At 42.8% G+C, this 20,709-nt stretch overlaps 1 protein-coding gene across 1 annotated transcript in view; it reads right to left on the bottom strand.

Moving 5' to 3' along the window:
• METAP1 (methionyl aminopeptidase 1) overlaps positions 1 to 19,965 on the bottom strand; it is a 76,005-nt gene extending 56,040 nt beyond the window's left edge. Inside the window, exon 1 of the mRNA XM_054727231.1 lies at positions 19,695 to 19,965. Coding sequence (XP_054583206.1) covers positions 19,695 to 19,808 — 114 coding nt within the window. The 5' untranslated portion in view covers positions 19,809 to 19,965. The remainder of the gene's footprint in view (positions 1 to 19,694) is intronic.
• Positions 19,966 to 20,709: the final 744 nt, after the last annotated feature.

Genomic DNA, 20,709 nt, shown 5'->3' on the forward strand with positions numbered 1-20,709 from the left:
AATCATAACAGATTTTTGCCGAAACCGGTTTGGCTCAGTGGATAGAGCGTCGGCCTGTGGACTGAAAGGTCCCAGGTTCGATTCCGGTCAAGGGCATATACCTTGGTTGCGGGCACATCCCCAGTAAGGGGTGTGCAAGAGGCAGCTGATGGATGTTTCTCTATCATCGATGTTTCTAACTCTCTATCCCTCTCTCTTCCTCTCTGTAAAAAATCAATAAAATATATTTTAAAAAAATCATAACAGATTTTTTTAGATATAGAGAAGAATGATTCCAAAATTTATATAAAAAGGCAAACAAACTAGAATAGCTAAAACGATTTTGAAAAAAAGAATGAAATTGGAGGAATCATATTTTTTCTTACATTAAGGGGATTTTTTTTCCCCAATTCTATTCTTAAAACAATGTTACTCGGGACTAATGTTGAATCTCATCAAATACATCTTAATAATCTACAAAAAACAATTATATTTTTTGTAATTGATGTATTATATTAATAGCTTTTCCTATTATTTAATGATTTCTACCTCCCTGAAATAAAGAAGCTGACTATGGTTGATTATTCTTTCATATACTACATAGTGCAACTTGGTCATATTTGTTTTATAAAGTGGTGGTCATTTTATGTCTCTCAATAAGTATTGCTGGATATTTTAAATCAGAGTTTTCTTGCTGATCTTTCCTTTCCTTTCTACCTGCCATTTCACTATTATTACCAACCCTTATTATTAATTATTATTACCAACCCTTATTATCTAAACCTCCCAATACATAATAGGGAAGAAGTCATTACGTCTGCTTCAGAGTCTTGTTTCAAAACTAAAAATAGCCCTGTCTTCTTCTTGAGTAAAGAGGACCAGGTGGTGAATATCTATAGAGAAAGGTTCCCATCAAGCTGGGTCAGCAAAACTGTCCCATCATAGGTAACAGCCTGTCATGCCTCCATTCAACATTTGGTAGTGGGACTACAATTTGTTGAGAGCCTTTTTGTGTCAAACACCTCACCTCTGTATTATCTCATTCAGACTTCACACTAATCCTAGGAACTGGATATTACTATTCCCATTTTACAGATGAGGAAACTAAAGCAATAAAAAGTTAAATAATTTGCCCTAACCGGTTTGGCTCAGTGGATAGAGCGTCGGCCTGCAGACGGAGGGGTCCGAGGTTCGATTCCGGTCAAGGGCATGTACCTTAGTTTCGGGCACATCCCCAGTGGAGGGTGTGCAGGAGGCAGCTGATCATAACCCATGTTATCAAGCACAGGAAAAATAGAATATTCCTACTAAATTCTGCTGAATAACATGATGATTAAGAGATGTACCATGTACCTTGAAAACTCCTGGGGCTACATAGCAATTGCTCCTAAGGAAGTAGATAAATTAAGGGGAGTAGGGAGCCAGGCATCCCTCACTTTAAATTCTTGGCAGCTAACAAAAGGCATGCTGGAGTCAGCCAGTCAGTGTTTCACTCTCACCTTCAATGTCTCTCTCTTTCTCTCTCTTTTCCTCCTTCTCCCTCTTCCTCTCTCTTCCTCTCCCTAGAAATCAATTAAAAGATATTTTATATACAATAAATTACAATTAGTATAACCTCTAAAATGTACAGTGCATATATATTAAGGCTTATGTCCTACAGCCAGTATTTTAACTTGAACACCATCTGTTTTCTTATTCTGAGTTAAGGCAACTTGTCTCTGGAAACAGACACTGTACGAATTAATACAGCAGTAAGGCAACGTGTTTATGCTTTCATGCTCACAGCATGACTAGACAGTTACTCTCTGCCCCACAACTGAGTATCTCCACAGTGGCCAAAACACACAGCCCACTTCTTTCAACCTCTTCCCTGGGGAACATGAGCCTTCTGGTGAACTAGGTTTAACAGACTGGCATCCAGAGAAGCCATCGATTACTCCTTCCTTCCCCACCAATCTCATTAACCTCCCAACGTTGCTATCTTCAGTGACCACCCCTTACAGGGGTATGTCTACACATCCCCCATTTTCTTATTGTTCCTAGTTTCTCCACTCGCAAGGTAATGTCATTTACAATATGACAACATCCAGAACCCAATCATCAAATGTCCCTCAATTTTAAATGAACACTTTCCTAATTGAAATGCTTGCCATCTGGAGTGTATCAGAATAGGTTCCAAACATTTTTCTTCTCAGCCCTCTTGACCACAGAACTCTTTTTTAAAAAGAAATCTAAACAATCTTCAGTATTTAAAGCGGAACAAAAGAGCTGCTCTGACTGAGACTGGAGCAGGGAGCGGGTGCCATTCTCACTTGTACATATTTCCATATGTGTAATTCAAACCAATCACACTTACATAATCAGATGTCCTCTCCTCCATTCAAACGTTACCTCCCTTAAGAACACAGAAGATGACAACTGGTTTTAAATAGCATATTCTCTGTAAAACTGTCCCCCTTTAGCTATCACTGCCTCTACAGTTTAAGCAATGGTCTATTCCAGTGGTCGGCCACATGCGGCTCTTTGGCCCCTTGAGTGTGGCTCTTACACAAAATACCACGTGCAGGCGTGCACATACAGTGCGATTGAAACTTCGTGGCCCATGCGCAGAAGTCGGTTTTTGGCGTGGGCGAGTCTATTTTGAAGAAGTGGCATTAGAACACTCAAGGGGCCAAAGAGCCGCATGTGGCTCGTGAGCTGAGGTTTGCCGACCACTGGTCTATTCCATTGTAATCTCTATTGATTTGATTTTCTCAGGTAAACGCTGAACAAACTAAAAACCATGTAAGTTTTTTTAAAGACATTATATTTCAAAACCCTTCTCCATCCTCACTTCATGGTGGGCAGAGTAAAAAAAACCAGGGTAATCTGTAAAGAACAACATTTAGGACACACCTTAAGCATTCAAGGAAAATTATTTCCCTTTCATATCTATTCTGAAAAGTCATAAGCTATGGACCAATTACCAAATTTAAAAATAATCATCCTTGATTCTACTTCGGCAAACACACTCCTGAAAAAGCAGAAGATGCTTTACATTTTTCAAACTACTTGGTATTCAACTCTGCCCCACATCAGTTTTTCTCCCAAATGTATTTTCAATGTAGTCATCATCAACTAACATTTTGAAATTCCGCACATTCATTAAAAAGTAGCTATTCAAATAGTCTCGTGTTTTCCTTAGAGCATTTCATGGTGCTTATATTTGATTCATGAAACTTATATCAAATTTCAGCTTTTTAATAAGAAGAGTAATAGGATTATTCTCATTAAATCAACTGAAGAACTGTCTCACAAAACAGTTTAATTAGCTAATGGCTTGTACTTCAAGATATATGAGGATTCAAGTAAGTGAAGAAACCAAATTCTCAACTGTGTAAGAATACCCACCCTCTTACTTGATGAGGCCATGAAGCAACCGGTTCATGGTCTTCAAAATGACTGATGGCATCAAGAACATTTTCAAATCTCCTAATAGTTCTTGGGGGCTCAACAGTGTTCCTTCCCTAAAGCACAATCTCACTCTTTTCTTCTATTCACTATCAGACTAGGACCACTCAAAACCCTGCATAACTATCTTTTCCCTGAAGAATACACCTCTGACTCCTTAATTGGGTGATCTTTCCCTCCTTATCTCTGAAAAAAAAAAAAAATGCACCAATAAACTAACTAAATTAGATTTAGAGTTTCCCAGACAAATGCCACACTTCCTTTTCCTTTGCATAACCTATTCTATCTGCTCCTGACATTCACCTTTTTAACTGTATCCTCAGAAGCTTTACCTACCCTTTCAGGTCTATTTCAAATGCTACCTTCTCCATAAAGTGTCCAGACCACACACACTCCCACCCTAAGCCTAAAAGATCCAATGTATTTATTCAGTACTCCTTGAGAGCTCTTTGTCTTACTGCCTTATTTTCCACCTATTTAACAATTACAACGCACTGTCTACTAATTACCTTTTATAAATAGTAGTTAAAACTTTTATTGTCACCCCAAGAGAACACACTTTTTCTTTACTACAGCCGGTGTATACCAATTTTAGGAGCCGATATAGAGTTCTCAGTCCTGGCGACATACTAGAATCACCTAGAAAGCTTTTCTTTACAAATTCACATGCTGTTCCCCGTCTCAAATTAAGTCAGAAACTCGAAGGATAATCTATGTAGGTGATTCTTATTTATTTGCAGGATTATGAATCACTGGAGTGTGAAAAAGTACCACCAGAGTTGAGAGATTTGTATTTTCATTTCTATGTCAAAGCACGTCATCTCCTATTTTATTCTTCTTATCTAATTAATCCCAACATCTCCTACTCTATTTTAGGCCCTACTGACTTGCCAAACTACCAAGTAGCTTCTCAACTGGTTTCCCTACATTAACCCTCTCTTGTCTCTCCCTAATCCTTTCCTATTCTGAACCATCCTGCAAGTATTTGCTAGAATTAACATTAAATGGTTTCATAATGTGACCACTTACCCACTCATCCCCTTAAGAAGCTGTATTATCTTCATCTTTTCCACCATCTCAAAACTAAAATCAATTTATGTTGATGAGGGTCTGAGCAAATGGGTACAACACACAATGTTAATGAAAGTGCTGAATGGTCAGCTGGTATTAAGAAAGCTACAGGTATCAAAATACAGCATGAAGCCCTAACTGGTTTGGCTCAGTGGATAGAGCATCAGCCTGTGGACTGAAGGGTCCCAGGTTCGATTCCAGTCAAGGGCATGTATCTTGGTTGCAGGCACATCCCCAGTAGGGGGTGTGCAGGAGGCAGCTGATTGATGTTTCTAAGTCTCTATTCCTCTCCCTCTCTGTAAAAAGTCAATAAAATATATATATGGCATGCATATAAATACTTAAACATAAAACAGATATAGGGTGGGACAAAAGTAGGTTTACAGTTGTTCATATGGAAAATTATACAACAATTAATAAAGAATAATACAAGAATAAACTCTTGTTTCTCATACAAACAACCTACTTTTACCCCACCCTGTATACCGACACACAAAAATGTATTTTGACCCAGTAACTCCACTTTCAGAAATTTAACCAAAGAAAATAATCTGACAAATGAGCAAAGATATGTGCAAATTTAATGCTCACTGTAGCGTTTATAATTGTGAAAAATGGAAGAGACTTTAGGTATCCATCAATATAAAATAGGTTAGATAAATTATGATCCTACGACGTAGGTGAAATCTATAGCCATTAAAAGTAAATGAATGGGCATACAAAGAAATCTACAATATTTGGGTTTTAGAAAGACAAGTAAAAAGGAAAACTGGCAAATCCAAAATAAAAAGGAAATAAACAATGCACTCTAACACAACCAATGGGGTCCAAGAGGAATACACAAAGGAAATAAGAAAATACGTTGAAAAAAAAAAAAAGAAAATACGTTGAGACAAATGAAAACAAAATATCCAACAAACCAAATACAAAATATACCAAAACTTATGGAATGCAGCAAAAGCAATACTGGAGGAAAGTTTATAGTTATAAACAAACATACATTAAAAAAGATCTCTAACAACCTAACTTTACAACTGAGGAAAAATAAACATAACTAAATCTAAAAGTAGTAACCTTTCATGATAAAAACACTCAATAAAGTAGAAACAGAAGAAACCATCTCAACATAATAAAAGCCACATATGAAAAGCTGACATCACAGTCAATGGTAAAAAGAGTGAAAGTTTTTCCTTTTAATACCAGGAACAAGGAAAGAATGCTTTCTTTCAGCACTTCTATTCAATATATTATTGGAAGTCTTCCCCAGAGCAATTAGACAAGGAAAAGGAATAAAAGGAAAAGTGAAATTATCTTGGATCACAGATGACATGATTTTACATTTGTGACCACTGGAAGTGACCAGTAGTATATCACCATTACATGTCTTTATAGTAGGAATATTAGTCTGCCAATATTTGGTGGTACGGTAGTTTATTCACCAGTTGATGAGGGAAAATTCTTCCTAACAAATAAAAATAATCAGCTATTAAATGACAATGGGGAGTGGTTGAGGGTGGGAATCACCTTTTGTAACCCACACTGAAATAATTATCAGGCAAGGAAATCAAATGCATGGAAAAGCAAATGAATGATAAACACAAAATTCAGTATAAGGGAGTACCTCAGGGTGAGGGACACATGGGAGCCTTTGGGTTGTACTATTTTACCAAAATATTCTTTTTAATAAATTAGGTGGTAAGTACTGTATCATGTTTCTACTGTATCATTATGGATGACTTATTATCAGTCTTTTATTCTACTCAACATTTAATAAAAACAGTCTAGCAAAAAAAGAACATATTACATATACTGGTAAATTCTTGACTTTAAGGTACTAAAACCTCAATTCCCAAAAAAATAATAAATTACTTATGTAATAACTGCATTTATATTTTTCTCTACATTTGTTTAATAAACAATGCAAAGTTATCAGTATTCAAATAGTCAAATCCATCACAAACACTAATTAGTGAAATAATTAGAAATAAAATCAATCCCATTTGAAAAATAAAAGCCATGTCCTACTCAGAAAAAAATATAAACCTCTGCCATGTCTAAAACCTTACATTTACCTATTTTACTGAATGATTTAAGCTCACAGCTTGATGAATAAGACAGCGTAACTGTCAAAATCTGAAGCAACGGTTGCCCTTCTGTACCTTTTTGTCAAGACAGAATCATTAAACGCAGGTTCACAGTGTGGAGAAGCCTCTGCTGCCTCCACATTATGATGATAAGGAAACTGCTAGTCTTACTTTCACTTATCATTTATACCCTACTCTTTAGAGACCCGGGCTTATGACCCAAATCAATGCCCCATCAGCAGACCCAGCTGACAGGGTTTTTAGGAATGCTTTCCCACAGGTAGGGCACAGCTCTGGTTCATCAGGAAGAAGTCCCTACTGAACTCTGCAATAAAACAGTAAGTTCCTGGAGACAAAACTGGGAGACTTTTTTTTCTTTTAAATAAGAACATTTTAACATGAGCTCTAACTTCTTGACAAACTTACGTGTCAATACAATTTTCATTATTAGTGGTACAATGTTGAATAGCAGCCATCTAGACCTTATATTCCCCTTGCATGACTGAAACTTCATGCTGTTGATCAGTAACTCCCAGGTTCTCCCTCCTCAGGCCCTAGTAACCACCATTCCCCTCCCCGATTCTATAAACCTGACTATTTTTAGATACCTCATGTCGTGGAATCATGCAGTATTTGTTTTTCTGTGACTAGTTTATTTCATTTAGCATGTTTCATCCATGTTGTGGCGTATTGCAGAATTTCCTTCCTTTTTTAAGGCTGAAGAGTATTCCACTGTATGTTTGTACCACGTTGTGTTTATCCACTCATCCGTCTACAGACATTTAGGTTGTTTCCACAACTTAGCTACTGTGAACAGTGGGTCGAGGAGAGAACTTAATTGCAATGTATAATTTGGAGAAAGTTTCCCAATATCCTTCTCCCACATTTAACACATAAACTGAGTAAGGCAGACCTGGCTTGCAGGGTATGTTGAATTATTCTTTATTCAAAGCCAGACAGCAGACTGATACCAATAAAAATAAAAATAAAAAGACTTATAATTGTTGAGCTGGGAGCACTACCTGCCCAAACATAAATAAACAAATGCTTCATGTTAAAACTGTGAGGTCAGGAGAAAGGGTAATAATTGTATTTCTATTACATTAAAACTTTAATATGCAGAGAATCTCAATGGTTGCTATGTAGAGTATTCCTGCCTATATACATCTACTAAATAGGTTTGCTATTAATACCAAAGACAATTCCTCATTAATACAGGAGCTACCATGCTACTGCGTCTCCCTCCTAATATCTACATGTGTCTTCATCCCCACCAAATTTACTAAGATCAAACTAAAAACTCTACAAGTATGACAAACCTGAAAAACACTCACCCCCAAAAAGGAAGTGACTACAATTTCTATCCACAGCCTCTTTAAACCACGTAAGATCACACCTATTTCCAATGGCCCTTCAATCTCTAAAAAAGTAACTCAGAGTTAACGACTTGCTCAACTTTTGGCTACCTGCCAACCAAATGATGCTTTTTGCTTTTTTACAAGTTCCAGTGAAATATAAGTACACTTCATTCCAAAATTGCAATATAAGTATTTATAATATAAGTATGTCAATAAGAGGAAATCTCCATTGACCACCAGAAAGTCTTCAAACCAACAAAGATCCACTGATTACACTATGAGAACTACTAGCAGCTTGGCATGGTTCAATCCTGGGTTCCTGTACAGTCCTCTATTATTCTGTGCCTGAGTAAATCAAAATGATTTAAATTTTACACAAACATTTATTGGGAAGCAGTTAAACAGCAGCTAAAAAAAATCAAAAAAGAAACTAAATGCAACCATAGGTGATTAAATAAAGGACAGTTAGTTCATCTACAATGTAATATACTATACAGCAACTATAAAGGATAATGTAAGTGTAGCTATGACAGAAATTCTCAATATATTGGTAAGACATAAGGGTGGTCTTACCAATGTATTGTCAAGTGTGGCCAATTTGGTTGAGTGCTGTCCTATGCACCAAAAGGTTGCCAGTTCGATTCCTGGTCAGGGCACATGCCAGGTTACAGGTTCAGTCCCCAGTAGGGGTGTGTACAGGAAGCCAACGATTGATGTTTCTCTCTCACACTGATGTCGCTCTCTCTTTCCCTCTCTCTCTCTCTCCATCTCTCTCTCTCTCTCTCTCTCTTTCTCCCCCTCTCCCTTTCTCTCTAAAATCAATAAAAACATATTTTAAAAAGAAAACAAAAACAGGGGGGAGATGGCAGCATAGGTAAACACCTGTACTCACGTCTCCCACTACCACATCAAAATTACAACTAAAATTACAACCATCATCCAAAATCGCTGGAAAGCTGGCTGTAAAGAAGAAAGCACACTGAGACTGGTAGGAGGTGCAGAGGCGCAGAACAGGCTGTTCTGGCACCCATGTGTGCCACTTTTTTAATTGGGAGAGAGATTGTCTCTGCAGAGGCCACCGGGAGGAGCAAGGGGTCCCAGCCCCACACCAGACCCCCAGCCCAGGGTCCCAGAGCTGGGGAAAGAAGTCCCTACGGGCAGTAAGAACTACTGGCTGTAAAAACCAGTGCGGATTGGGGCTCAGTGACACAGAGGCTGCTGGAGAGCCAGCTGTTCCTCTTAAAAGGCAGGCACCACCAAATGAACTTACAAGGTCCTGCTTCCTCTGAGCTCCAGCACTAGGGCAAGGTTCTGGGGAACACAGACACATATGAGGAGGAACTGGACTGTCTGGCACCGGGACAGGAACTTGGGGTGGCTTTCTCCCAGATGGAGGTGCTTGCAGGAATCATTGTTGCTATGCTGGGACTTCCCCGGTGCAGGGCTGACTGGCAGCCATTTCTGTTTGCTCTACCCTGGTGTTTCCCTAAGTCCCCACCTCATCCAATTTACAACCCCACCCAAGCTGTGTGTGTGTGGCTTTTGCATATAAATGGCCTGTCCTTGCTCAGGCTAAATTCTCTCAAACAAGCAGCAGCTGGGTCAGGGAGCCCCAAATCTATAAATAAAAGGCCCAAGACCCAGCACCAGCACCAGCACCAGCACCAGTCTGCCTTGCTTCATAGCTGGGCCTCTTCTGGGTAATTCCAAACCCAATAAAAAAGGAGGAATCTGCAGATCTCTCTGTAGCTCCTGCCTGGTGGCCCCAAGCAGTGGCTGATTTTGCACCTCTCTGGAGATCCAAGAGCCAGTGTATGCAGCAGTGTCAGGCCATACCAGATTATAACTCTTCACATCCATAAATGACACACTCAAGGGGCAGACTCAGTGAGCACCAGAGTCCCACGGAAGCAAGTCCTGCTCACAGGGGTGTCTCCAGCACAGCAGCTCTCCCACTGTAGTCACAACTAGTCCCCACAGCCAATTGGCCTGGAAGTCAATTCCTCCCAGTGACACCAACAGCAATCAAGCCTCAAGTACAACAAGACTGTGCACACAGCACACAAAGGGGTGCAACTAGAGCTCTCAGCTCAGGTGATTGGGGAGGCTGAGACACTGGGCCCTATAGAACACCTACTACACAAGGCCACTCTACCAGGAGACATAGCAGCTCTACCCAATACATAGAAACAAATACAGGAAATCAGCCAAAATGTGGAGACAAAGAAACATGTCACAAATGAAAGAAATGGAAGAAAGCAAACTACTGGATATAGAGTTCAAAACCAGTTATAGGTTACTTAAGAATCTTCTAGAAACCTCCAAAAAATTGGAAAAGGGCCAGTCAGAAATTAAGCATACACTGACTGAAATAAAGAAATACAGGGATTCAACAGTAGAGTAGAGGATTCTGAGAATCAAAGCAACTATTTGAAATACGAGGAAGCAAAAAAACACCCAACCAGCAGAGCAAAAAGAAAAAAGAATTCAAAAAGATGAAGATAGTGTAAGGAGCCTCTGGGACAACTTCAAGCATACCAACATTCACATTATGCGAGTGCCAGATGGAGAGAGCAAGATATTGAGAACCTATTTGAAGAAATAATAACAGAAAACTTCCCCCACCTGGTGAAAGAAATAGACTTACAAGTCCAGGAAGCAGAGAGAACCCCGAACAAAAGAAATCCAAAGAGGATCACACTAAGACACATAATTAAAATGCCAAGGGCTAAAGACAAAAAGAGAATCTTTAAAAGCAGCAAGAGAAAAGCAGTTAGTTATCTACAAGGGAGCACCCATATGACTCTCAGCTGATTTCTCAACAGAAACTATGCAGGTCAGAAGGGAGTAGCAAGAAATACCAAAGTGATGAATAGCAAGATTACTCTACCCAGCAAAGCTATCATTTAGAATTGAAGGTCAGATAAGGAGCTTCACAGATAAGAAAAAGCTAAAGGAGTTCATCACCACCAAACCAGTATTATATGAAATGCCAAGGGTATTCTTTAAGAAGAGGAAGAAGAAAGAGGTAAAGATAAAAATATGAACAACAAAATGGCAACAAATACATATCTGTCAACAAATGAATCCTATATAATAAAAGACTAATATGCAAATTGACTGAATAGTGGAACGACCAGTCACTATCATGTGCAGTGACCACCAGGGTGCAGACGCACAATGCAGGAGCTGCACCCAGCCCGCAGTTCCCAGGCCAGCCAAGGCGGGTGCCCCCTGATTGCCCCACCAGTTGCCCCGCAGAGGGAGGCAACTGGTGGAGGTGGCAGGAGGCGGGGCCAGCGAGCGGGTGGTGCCAGGCTGGCCAAGGCAGGTGCCAGTGGAGGCCCCATGATCACCCCACAGAGGGAGGCAACCAGCTGTGGCAGCAGGGGGCAGGGTCAGCAAGAGGCGCTAGGCCAGCCAAGGCAGGTGCCAGCAGGGCCCCCCCCACCCCCGACATCGCCCTGCCAGTCGCCCCACAGATGGGCCCTGATCGCCGGCTAGGCCTAGGGACCCTACCTGTGCACGAATTTTGTGCACCGGGCCTCTAGTATAAAAATAAACAAATAAGAAATCTAATGAACAGAATAAACTGGTGACTAAAATACTGGTAGAATCAGAGGCATGGAAATGGAACAGACTGATGATTCTCAGAGGGAAGGTGGTGGTGGGGGGGCAGGAAGAGATTAAACAAAGATCTTATATGCATATATGCATTACCTGTGGACACAGACAATAGGATGGTGAAGGTCTGGGGCGGAGTGGGAACTGGGTGGAGGGGGCAAAGGGGGAAAAAAGAGGGACATCTGTAATAATCTCAACAATAAAAATCTAAATTAAAAAAGAAAGACATAAGGGTGGTCAATTCCCTAGGATTATGTACATTATGGTGACATTTTTGTAAAAAAATATATAAGTATATACACATTAATATATATAAAATATATAATGTTTTAAAAATATGTATCAAAGCCCTAGCCAGTTTGGTTAAGTGGTTAGAACATGGTCCACAGACTAAAGGGTCGCAGGTTCAATTCGGTTTGAGGGCATGTACCTCGGTTGTAGGCTCGATCCCCGGCCCAGTTGGGGTGCATGCAGGAGGCAACCAATTGTGTCTCTCTCACATTAATGTTTCTCTCTCTCTCTCCCCCTCCCTCTACTCTCTCTAAAAATCAATGGAAAAAATATCCTCAAGTGAGGATTAACAAAAAACAAAAGCAAACAAAAAATACACATCACAAATGTCACAAGGGGGTCAATAGGGGAAGTGGGGAGGGGGGGAGGGAGAGACGTATGTAATACTCCCAACAATAAAGAATTATTTTTTGAAAAGTCACAGAAATTAACACTGGGTAACTTTCCACCCGTATTTTCTAATTTTTCTACAATAAACATATTAGTAAAGTTATTTTTGTTTAAAAATCACAACCTTCATTGTACTTTTCCTTGCAAGAAACTACAACAGTTGTGCATAATCACGTAACTTACAGCACTTTCGAGGGGTGGTGAGTAATGTGAGAAATTTAAAGAAAATCCCCATAATTAAAACGCCTAATAGGGTTAATAACTCCATCCACGATGAAGATGAGTTCCAGAAACACTCTGCATTGTCAGGAACTTTGTTGCTGAAGAAACAAATGTTGCAGAGGACAGGGTTGCATTTCAAAGACACTACATATTAGAAGAGCAATTCCTCCTACAAGATGCCCAGCCACTCACTCACTTTCTTCCTGCACACCCAATTAATCACCTTACCTTGCCGCTGCTGCTTTGAAAGAGCCTATTGCAAGAATTTGTTCAAAATGTTCTAAACAAATAATACTTCTCTTTAAACACTTTCAAGCCTTCCTTGTAACTGACTATAATAGTATCAGACACGAGCCTATAGGCATAAAAAAACCATTTACTGAACACTGTGCTAAGCACTTTGCATGCTCTCTCTCTTATTCACCTTCCTCTCAACTCCATAAAGATGGTGGTGCACTATTTGCCCTCCTTTACAAAATTAGGACATGAATTACCCATGGACACAGAAGCAAAGATTTAAACCCAGGTCAGACTCCAAACCGAGTCTCCTACTCATGCTATTCTACCTTTTAAGTTATTAAACCTTATAATGAGATATAAGATCCTTCTCAACTGATCCTTTAACTTAAAGACATGATAGCATCTGCCCTGGGCTGTAAACTAAAGGCTTGAATGCTCTATGCTTTCCTTCTCAGGCCAACCAACCTCTTTGCTTTCATTTAATGAACTGAAATGAAAGTATCTTGTCTGATACTATTTGCCTACTGTGTGCAAAGCACTTAATGAAATACAAAATATGAGTAAAGCACAGCCTCCATTCTCAAAAAATTGTTATAAACTCCTAGGGACTAGGAGTAAACTACTAAACTACTAGTAAAACTAGTAAGCTATTAAATAAGAATGAACACGTCCATTAAAAAAAAAAATCGCCAAACATCAGGAACCCCTGAAAAGATGATTTTTCAAGTAAAATAGGTTTTACTCATTTAAAGGGGCAAATTTTTCTTAAAATTAAACATCTCAGATAAAAATACCTAACTTCTTAAACATAAAACACAATATAACAATAGAGAGCTAACACTGATTAAATTTACTGATGTGCTAAGTGTTTTACATATGCTTAGTATTTAGTCTTCACCAAAACCTTGAAGTACTATAAATGGCCCTATTTTAAAAGAATGTAACAGAAAACAGAGAGGTTACTAAGTTATTTGCCCAGTTAGTAAATGATTCAAATGCAGCAGTCTACCTCTCTATTCTACCTTTCTTTATTATTATTATTGATTTCAGAGAGAGAGAGAGAGAGAAACATCAACAACGAGAGAGAATCATTGATAGGCTGCCTCCTGCACATCCCACACTGGGGATGAAGCCGCAACCTGGGCATGTGCCCTGACAGGGAATAAAACTCTGACCTCCTGGTTCATAGGTCGACGCTCAACTGCTGAGCCATGCCAACCAGGGCTATTCTACCTTTTGATACATTTATTCATTGATTCAAACATTTATTCCCAATTTAAAAATGTGTCAAACACCTTAATATAGACCAGATGGCAAATAAGCATATTAAAGATGCTACATCACATGTTATCAGGGAAACGCAGATTAAAATGAGATGACACTATGCATCTATTAGAATTGCCAAAATCTGGAACACTGACAGCACCAAATTCAGGTGAGGATGTGGAGCAACGGAAACCCCTATTCACTGCCGGTGGGAATGCAAAATGGTACGGCGTATTTCCTTATAATACAAATCAGCAATTATGCACCTTGGTATTTACCCAAAAGAGTTAAAAACATGTTCACATAAAAACCTGCACACAGATGTTTGCAGCAGCTTTATCATTATTTCCAAAATTTGGAAGCAACTGAGATTCCTACAGTGAGTGGATAAATAAACTGTGATACATCCAGATAGCGGAATATTATTTAGCTCTTAAAAAGAAATGAGCTATCAAGGCATCAAAAATGATGAAGGAATCTTAAATGCATATTGCTAAGTGAATGAAAACAATATGAGAAGGCTACATACTCTGTGATTCCAATTGGAAAATCAAAACTATCTATATATATCCTAAATAATAAAAGCCTGATATGCAAATTGTCCCCTCAGGCAGTCGTTCGACCTGAAGACTGTGAGTTCAACAGCATACTATGACGTGTGCTGACCACCAGGGGGCAATGAGGAACATGGCAGGCGTTGGCAATACAGCGCTGGCAGCAGGGGGCAGTAGAGATGCTGCCGGCTCCGATGGGCCCCAAGGGGAGCGGGACCATGCTGGGATGGTGGAGCAGGTTCATGGGCGATGCCAGGTCAAGGCAGGTGCGAGTGGGGGCCCAATCGCCTTGCAGATGGCGACGAATGGTGGCGGCAGGGCCACCATCTGGCTCCCAGGCACTGAGGGAGCTGGGCAGGGGACCCAGCCCTGATCGATCGCCCTGCAGGCGGGATGGTGGAGCAGGTAAGGGGACGGCACCAGGCCAAGGCGGGGTGCCAGGCAGGGCTGCGGGATTGCGAGGCTGGGGGTACAAGCTGGGACCCAACCTCCACAGGCCACTCTGAGGGACCCAACCTGTGCACAAATTCGTGCACCAGGCCTCTTATCCTATATAATAAAAGGATAGTATGCAAATTGACCCTAACTTGGAACGACCAGGAACGACCGGTCGCTATGACGTGCACTGACCACCAGGGGGCAGATGCTCAATGCAGGAGCTGCTTCCTGGTGGTCAGTGCACTCCCACAGGGGGAGCTCCACTGAGCCACAAGCCGGGCTGATGGCTGTGAGCCCAGCGGCAGTCGGACATCATTAGCGCTGCCGCGGAGGCAGGAAAGGCTCCCACCACCGCTGCTGTGCTAGCCAGCCATGAGCCCGGCTTCTGGCTGAACAGCGCTTCCCCTGTGGGAGCACACTGACCACCAGGGGACAGCTCCTGCATTGAGCGTCTGCCCCCTGGTGGTCAGTGTGTGTCATAGCGACTGGTCATTCTGCTGTTCAGTCAATTTGCTTATTAGCCTTTTATTATATAGGATTTCTTCTAATTAACTTCCTTTCGATGTGCATGAATTCATGCACCAGGCCACTAGTGAAGACAATAAAAAGATCAGTGGTTGCCAAGGGTTGGGGGGATGGGAATGGATGGAAGAATGAACAGAGCGCAGAGGATTTTAGGGCAGTGAAAATACTGCATATGCTATTATAATAATGGACATATGTCATTATTCATGTGTCTAAACCTACATATTATACAACATTAAGAATGAGCCCTAGCCTGGCCGGTGTGACTCAGAGGTTGAGCATTGACCTATGAACCAGGAGGTCACGGTTCCATTCCAGGTCAGGGCATATGCCTGGGTTGCAGGCTCCATCCCCAGTAGGGGGCATTCAGGAGACAGCTCATGAATGATTCTCTCTCATCACTGATGTTTCTATCTCTCCCTTCCTCTCTGAAATCAATCAATCAATAAATAAATAAAAATAATGAACCCTAAAGACAGACTATGGATTTGGAGTGATTATGATGTGCCAATGTAGGTTCATCCTTGGTAAAAAGTATACCATTCTGGTGAGTGATATTTGATATTGATAATGGAAGTTATGCATGTTTATGGGACAAGAAATATATGAGAAATGTCTGTACCTTCCTCTCAGTTTTACTGTAAACCAAACACTAAAAATATTAAGTACTAAACAATTTTTTTACCTTAAAGAAAAATCATCTTTTGAATTTTTACCAAAATACAAATTTCACTATCCTGGTTCTTTAAAAAGAAAAAGAATGAACAACATAAACTGATGAACAAAAACAGAACCAGAGTAATAGAAGCATGGAGTAGACTGTCCAACCTATGAGGGAAGGTGGGGGGTGAGGGGCTAAGAGATCAACCAAAGGACTTGTATGCATGCATATGAGCATAACCAATGGACACAGATGGGGTCGGGGGGCATGTGCTGGGGGCAGCTGGGGAGAGGTCAATGGGGGAAAAAGGAGACTTATGTAATACATTAAACAATAAAGAATTTAAAATAAAAAAAATAAAGAAAGAAGAAGAAAAGAAACAGGATGATCCCACATCAGTATGCTGGAATTCGGCCAACATTTTCAGCCTCAGTTATGCTGTGTCACTTCTTGATCTCACCGACAGATCAACCATGTAGAAGGACAACTTATCAGGCACTCCATCAGAGGCATGTTGCTCTGATGGCAACAAGTCTGTGCTCATCCCTGAAATTTTCTTTATTTTGCTAGAATTTAAACTCCTAGGTCAAAATAGTGAACATTCTTAATGTTTTTGATACATAGCCTTCAATTTTTTTTCAATAAATGTACCTGTTAACACATTAAAAAAATGTATTGACCATCCACCACATACACGGCATTGTGTTAAAAAATGACAATAGGGCAATGAACAAGATAGCTTTATTCATGAAGCTCACCTAAATCAGAGATTGAAAGACAGATAAATAAGAAAACCAATTAAGATCACTAGGTTGTATAAATTATAAAGGAAATAAACAAGGTGGTGTGACAGAGCAACTGGGAAAGGCTCTCTTCTGTGAGGGCTTCTTGTAGTTTTATTCTCAGTTTATTCCCAAGATAAACTGGCCAGACAGCCAGGCTGGGGACCGGAGGAGCAAGAAGTAGAGAGAAGATACACCACTCCTAGTGAAGATAATCAGAGAAACGGCAAGAAAAAGCTCTAGTGTCATCACAGATGTGCAAACTGGCTTAGGGAAAGTTAGTGATTTGGTTCAAGTCTCAAGCTGGGACTGAAAGAATAGCTGTGATTTCAGAACAGGTGACATGTTGGGGGAAGGAAAGAGTAAATGTACTGCCTCTGGTTAGAGCAAGAGAATAAAGCTAGACCCTGAAGAGGTGCCCTGATTAGGGGCTAGCTTCCTGGAAGCAATGGTAACTCTACTTGCGATGGGTGGAGGGTACGCATAATCAGACTGTGCTATGCTGGGGGGAAATCCACTTCTTTAGGAAAGTTTTGTTCGGTTGTTTTTGTGTTTTGGGTGGGTGTTTGCACGGTGGGGAACTACACTTGGGATACACATTAAGAGACCACTACAACTGGCTTGGTGAAAAATTTTAAAAACTGACCCTAAGAGGTAGCAATAGGAATGAAGAGAGAGAGAGAGAGAGAGAGACAGTGTGACAGCAACTTGGAATATGTTTGACTGCAAGTATAGCAATGGTACCAGAAATATACCTGCAGAATCCAGCATGGCATAACTCCAATTCCACAGCACTAAATAAACCCTGCATGTTTTCACAAAAGTGCTGGAATGTTTCCACAAACCCCAATGAGCCCAAGTGCTTTCTACTGAAGAGTATCATGCCTAAGAGAGTATCACCTATGTTTGGTGAATGTGGTTTCATAGTGTCTTTGCTTAAATCTCAGCAGATAAATGTCTATACATATTAAGTAATTTAGCATTACAATTCCCACCTATTCTTAAACACAATGTAAACCACATTATTCTATTCAAATGGCACACAATTTCCAAAAGGAAACTATATGTTGCGTTTTTTTGTTTTTAAGTCCGGGTCCCACATAGGCCTCAACAAATAAGAATTTGAAAATTATTTTTAAAGAAACAAAAGGACTCATACCAGATTTAGTATGTTGAGAAGGCCCACTGCTATTTTTAGAATAAGCAACACTTCTCAATGTACAACTTTTTCCAAATGATACTAACAAGGTCAAGGATCATATCCTATCTAAAAACAAGACCTATACAACACAGCCAGGATCTCTTACAATGGTTTATCTACAAGTGTCTTGGATTTTACTTATGTTTATTTTACACACATCTTTATGTTTACATATTTATCTTTGTGTGTACTGTTCTTTACATATGCTTTCATTCTACTCATTGACATTTTTACATATGGCAGTGTTATATCGTACTGGTGGCCTTTTTAAAAAAAATGCCTTGGATTTTTACCAGCATTTCACATTCATTGGATAACTTGGGACTCAGAACAACCTTGTGAAATATGTACGTAAAATATCATCTTCCTCTCTGTACAGAGGTGGAATCAGGGCTCAGAAAGGTTAAGTCACTTGACTAGTTCAAAATGGCACAGGAACTGGCCAGGGCAGGGTCCTGACCTGGCCTTCAGGCTACGTTCATGCTCTTCTCCCCCCAGGACACTACCAATTTCATACTTTAATATTCTTGTGTCCCCAACAAACCTGGGCTGTTAACTAAAAGCCACAATTCCAAAATTGTGCCGCTCTGCCGAAATCCTGAGTGTGAAACGCAGCCGGAACACTAGTACTTTTCAGTAAACATAAACACAAGCACACGTTTCAGGCAGGACCCCGTTCCGTGCTGGGTTTGCCCCGCTGCACAAAACTTACTAAAATGCACGGCAGCCTTAAAGCACAAGAACCCTTCATGGAACTGTCTTTTTCACTCAATGGGAAATTCAGTAAATGCAAAGGGCGACTCAGATCGTTAACCTATGGTTTTCTAAATCAGTAACTGTGGATGCCCCAAGAAAATAATGAATTACACAAGCCCCTCTCCATCCCCCGCCCCCCCTCCCCCCAAAGTTGCCTAAGTGTCAAAGACGGAGGTGGGGCTGGAGCCAGCATTCCTCCTCCCTGCAACTCCCACCATCCCCAGGCAACCCACCCCCCAAAGCCCAGCGGGTCTCTTCCGACCCCCCCCCCCGCCCCATCCCGCCGAGACGAGAGTGACTACCGGCCCCCGAGTCCCCCCTCCCCCCCCCCGCCACCTCCCACCCTCCACCCCACAATCCAAGACAAGAGCCCTGCCGAGGGCTGCGGCGGCGGCGACTCGCAGGGCTAGGGCCACCCCTTCCCCAGGCACCCCACCTGTCCCGGTAGCCCGCACACCTGGGAGCCCTGGCCCAGCAGAATACGCGCGGCGGGAACCGACCCGTAAACGCAGCGCCCGGGGCTGCCGGGTGACCGGGGGCAAGTCCGCTTCCGCTTCCACCCCACATGGCCGCACCAGACCGCGCCCCGCCCCCGCTGGCGCCCCCAGTCCCTCCGGGCCCAAGATCGCAGGGGGGCTGGAGGGGGGCGCCGGCGCAGCGAATGGGGGTGCGGGGAGGAGAAAGCGCAGCAGGCGCGCCGGCCCCGGGAAGAGGAGGAGCGCGTCCGGACCGGCCGCGAGGGCAGGGGAGGGGGCAGGGGAGGGGGCCGCCGCCGCCGGGGCCGCGGAGGGCGGGCGTCTACCTGCGAGCAGAAGTAGGAGCCCTGGATGCCCAGCTTGATGCAGGTGGGGCACTGGAGCTTGGCCTCGCTGCTGCAGCCGTCCGTCTCGCACACCCGCGTCTCCACGGCCGCCATGCTGTCTGGCTGCTGGAGGAGCGCCTCTCCGAGGAAGAGGAGGAGGAGGAGGAGGGAAGGAGGGAGGAACGGCCGGTGGAGGGAGGGCCGCGGAGGGGAGAGAGGACGCGCGGGGGAGGAGCTGGGCCCGCCAGTCCCGGCGCGGAAGGAACGAGAGCGCCCGACAGGCCCAGACCAGGCGGCGCGCCCCGCCCCGGCCCCGCGCGCGCGCAGCGGGCGCCCCGCCCCCCGCCTCCCGGGCTCGCCCCGCCCCGCCCCCGGCGGCCGGCGCACGTGGGGGCGCGGGGGACCCGGCCGAGACCCCCCTCTAGCGCGGCGGCGCCATCCGCCGCCGACCCCTGGGAGCGCGGCCTCCCCGCGCCGGGCGGTGAAGGCCGGGGCGGCCCGCGAGGAGCGGCCCACGTGCCTCGCGCTCTCTGCGGAGAGACGGGTCCCCGGCGTCCCTTCCTGACAGCCCCCGGGTCCTGGCTGTCCCCACGCTCCCGGCGGTTGGGAAGGGCGGTTCGCTCAGCGTCAGCCCACCCGGCAGCTCCTTGGCAAAGGGAAATAACGCCCCCTTTTAAAGTTCTATTTCTCATCGACTGACTCTGCTCTGAGGCCTAGGGACCGCCGCTCATTCACAAAGACACGGAGCCAGAGAGCCGTCTCCGAGGAGGTGGGCTGGGATTGGCATCGGCCCTCCCGTGCGCCGGGTATTTTTTTCACACACCCCCCTCCATTCACAATCTACAGTGCATAACAGTGAGGCAGCGGCTACTGTGTATCCAGCCAAGCTTTAGTTGTACTGTATCTCTATGTTTGTACCCCGGGTAATTTAAGAGGTAAATAGAGGAGACTTGTAAGAATCATGAAACGTCCGTTGCAAGGAGCATTAGAGGTCATCTGATGCAAACCTGTTGCC

This window comes from Eptesicus fuscus, chromosome 2 (genome assembly GCF_027574615.1).
Source record: "Eptesicus fuscus isolate TK198812 chromosome 2, DD_ASM_mEF_20220401, whole genome shotgun sequence".
Taxonomy (NCBI): domain Eukaryota; kingdom Metazoa; phylum Chordata; class Mammalia; order Chiroptera; family Vespertilionidae; genus Eptesicus; species Eptesicus fuscus.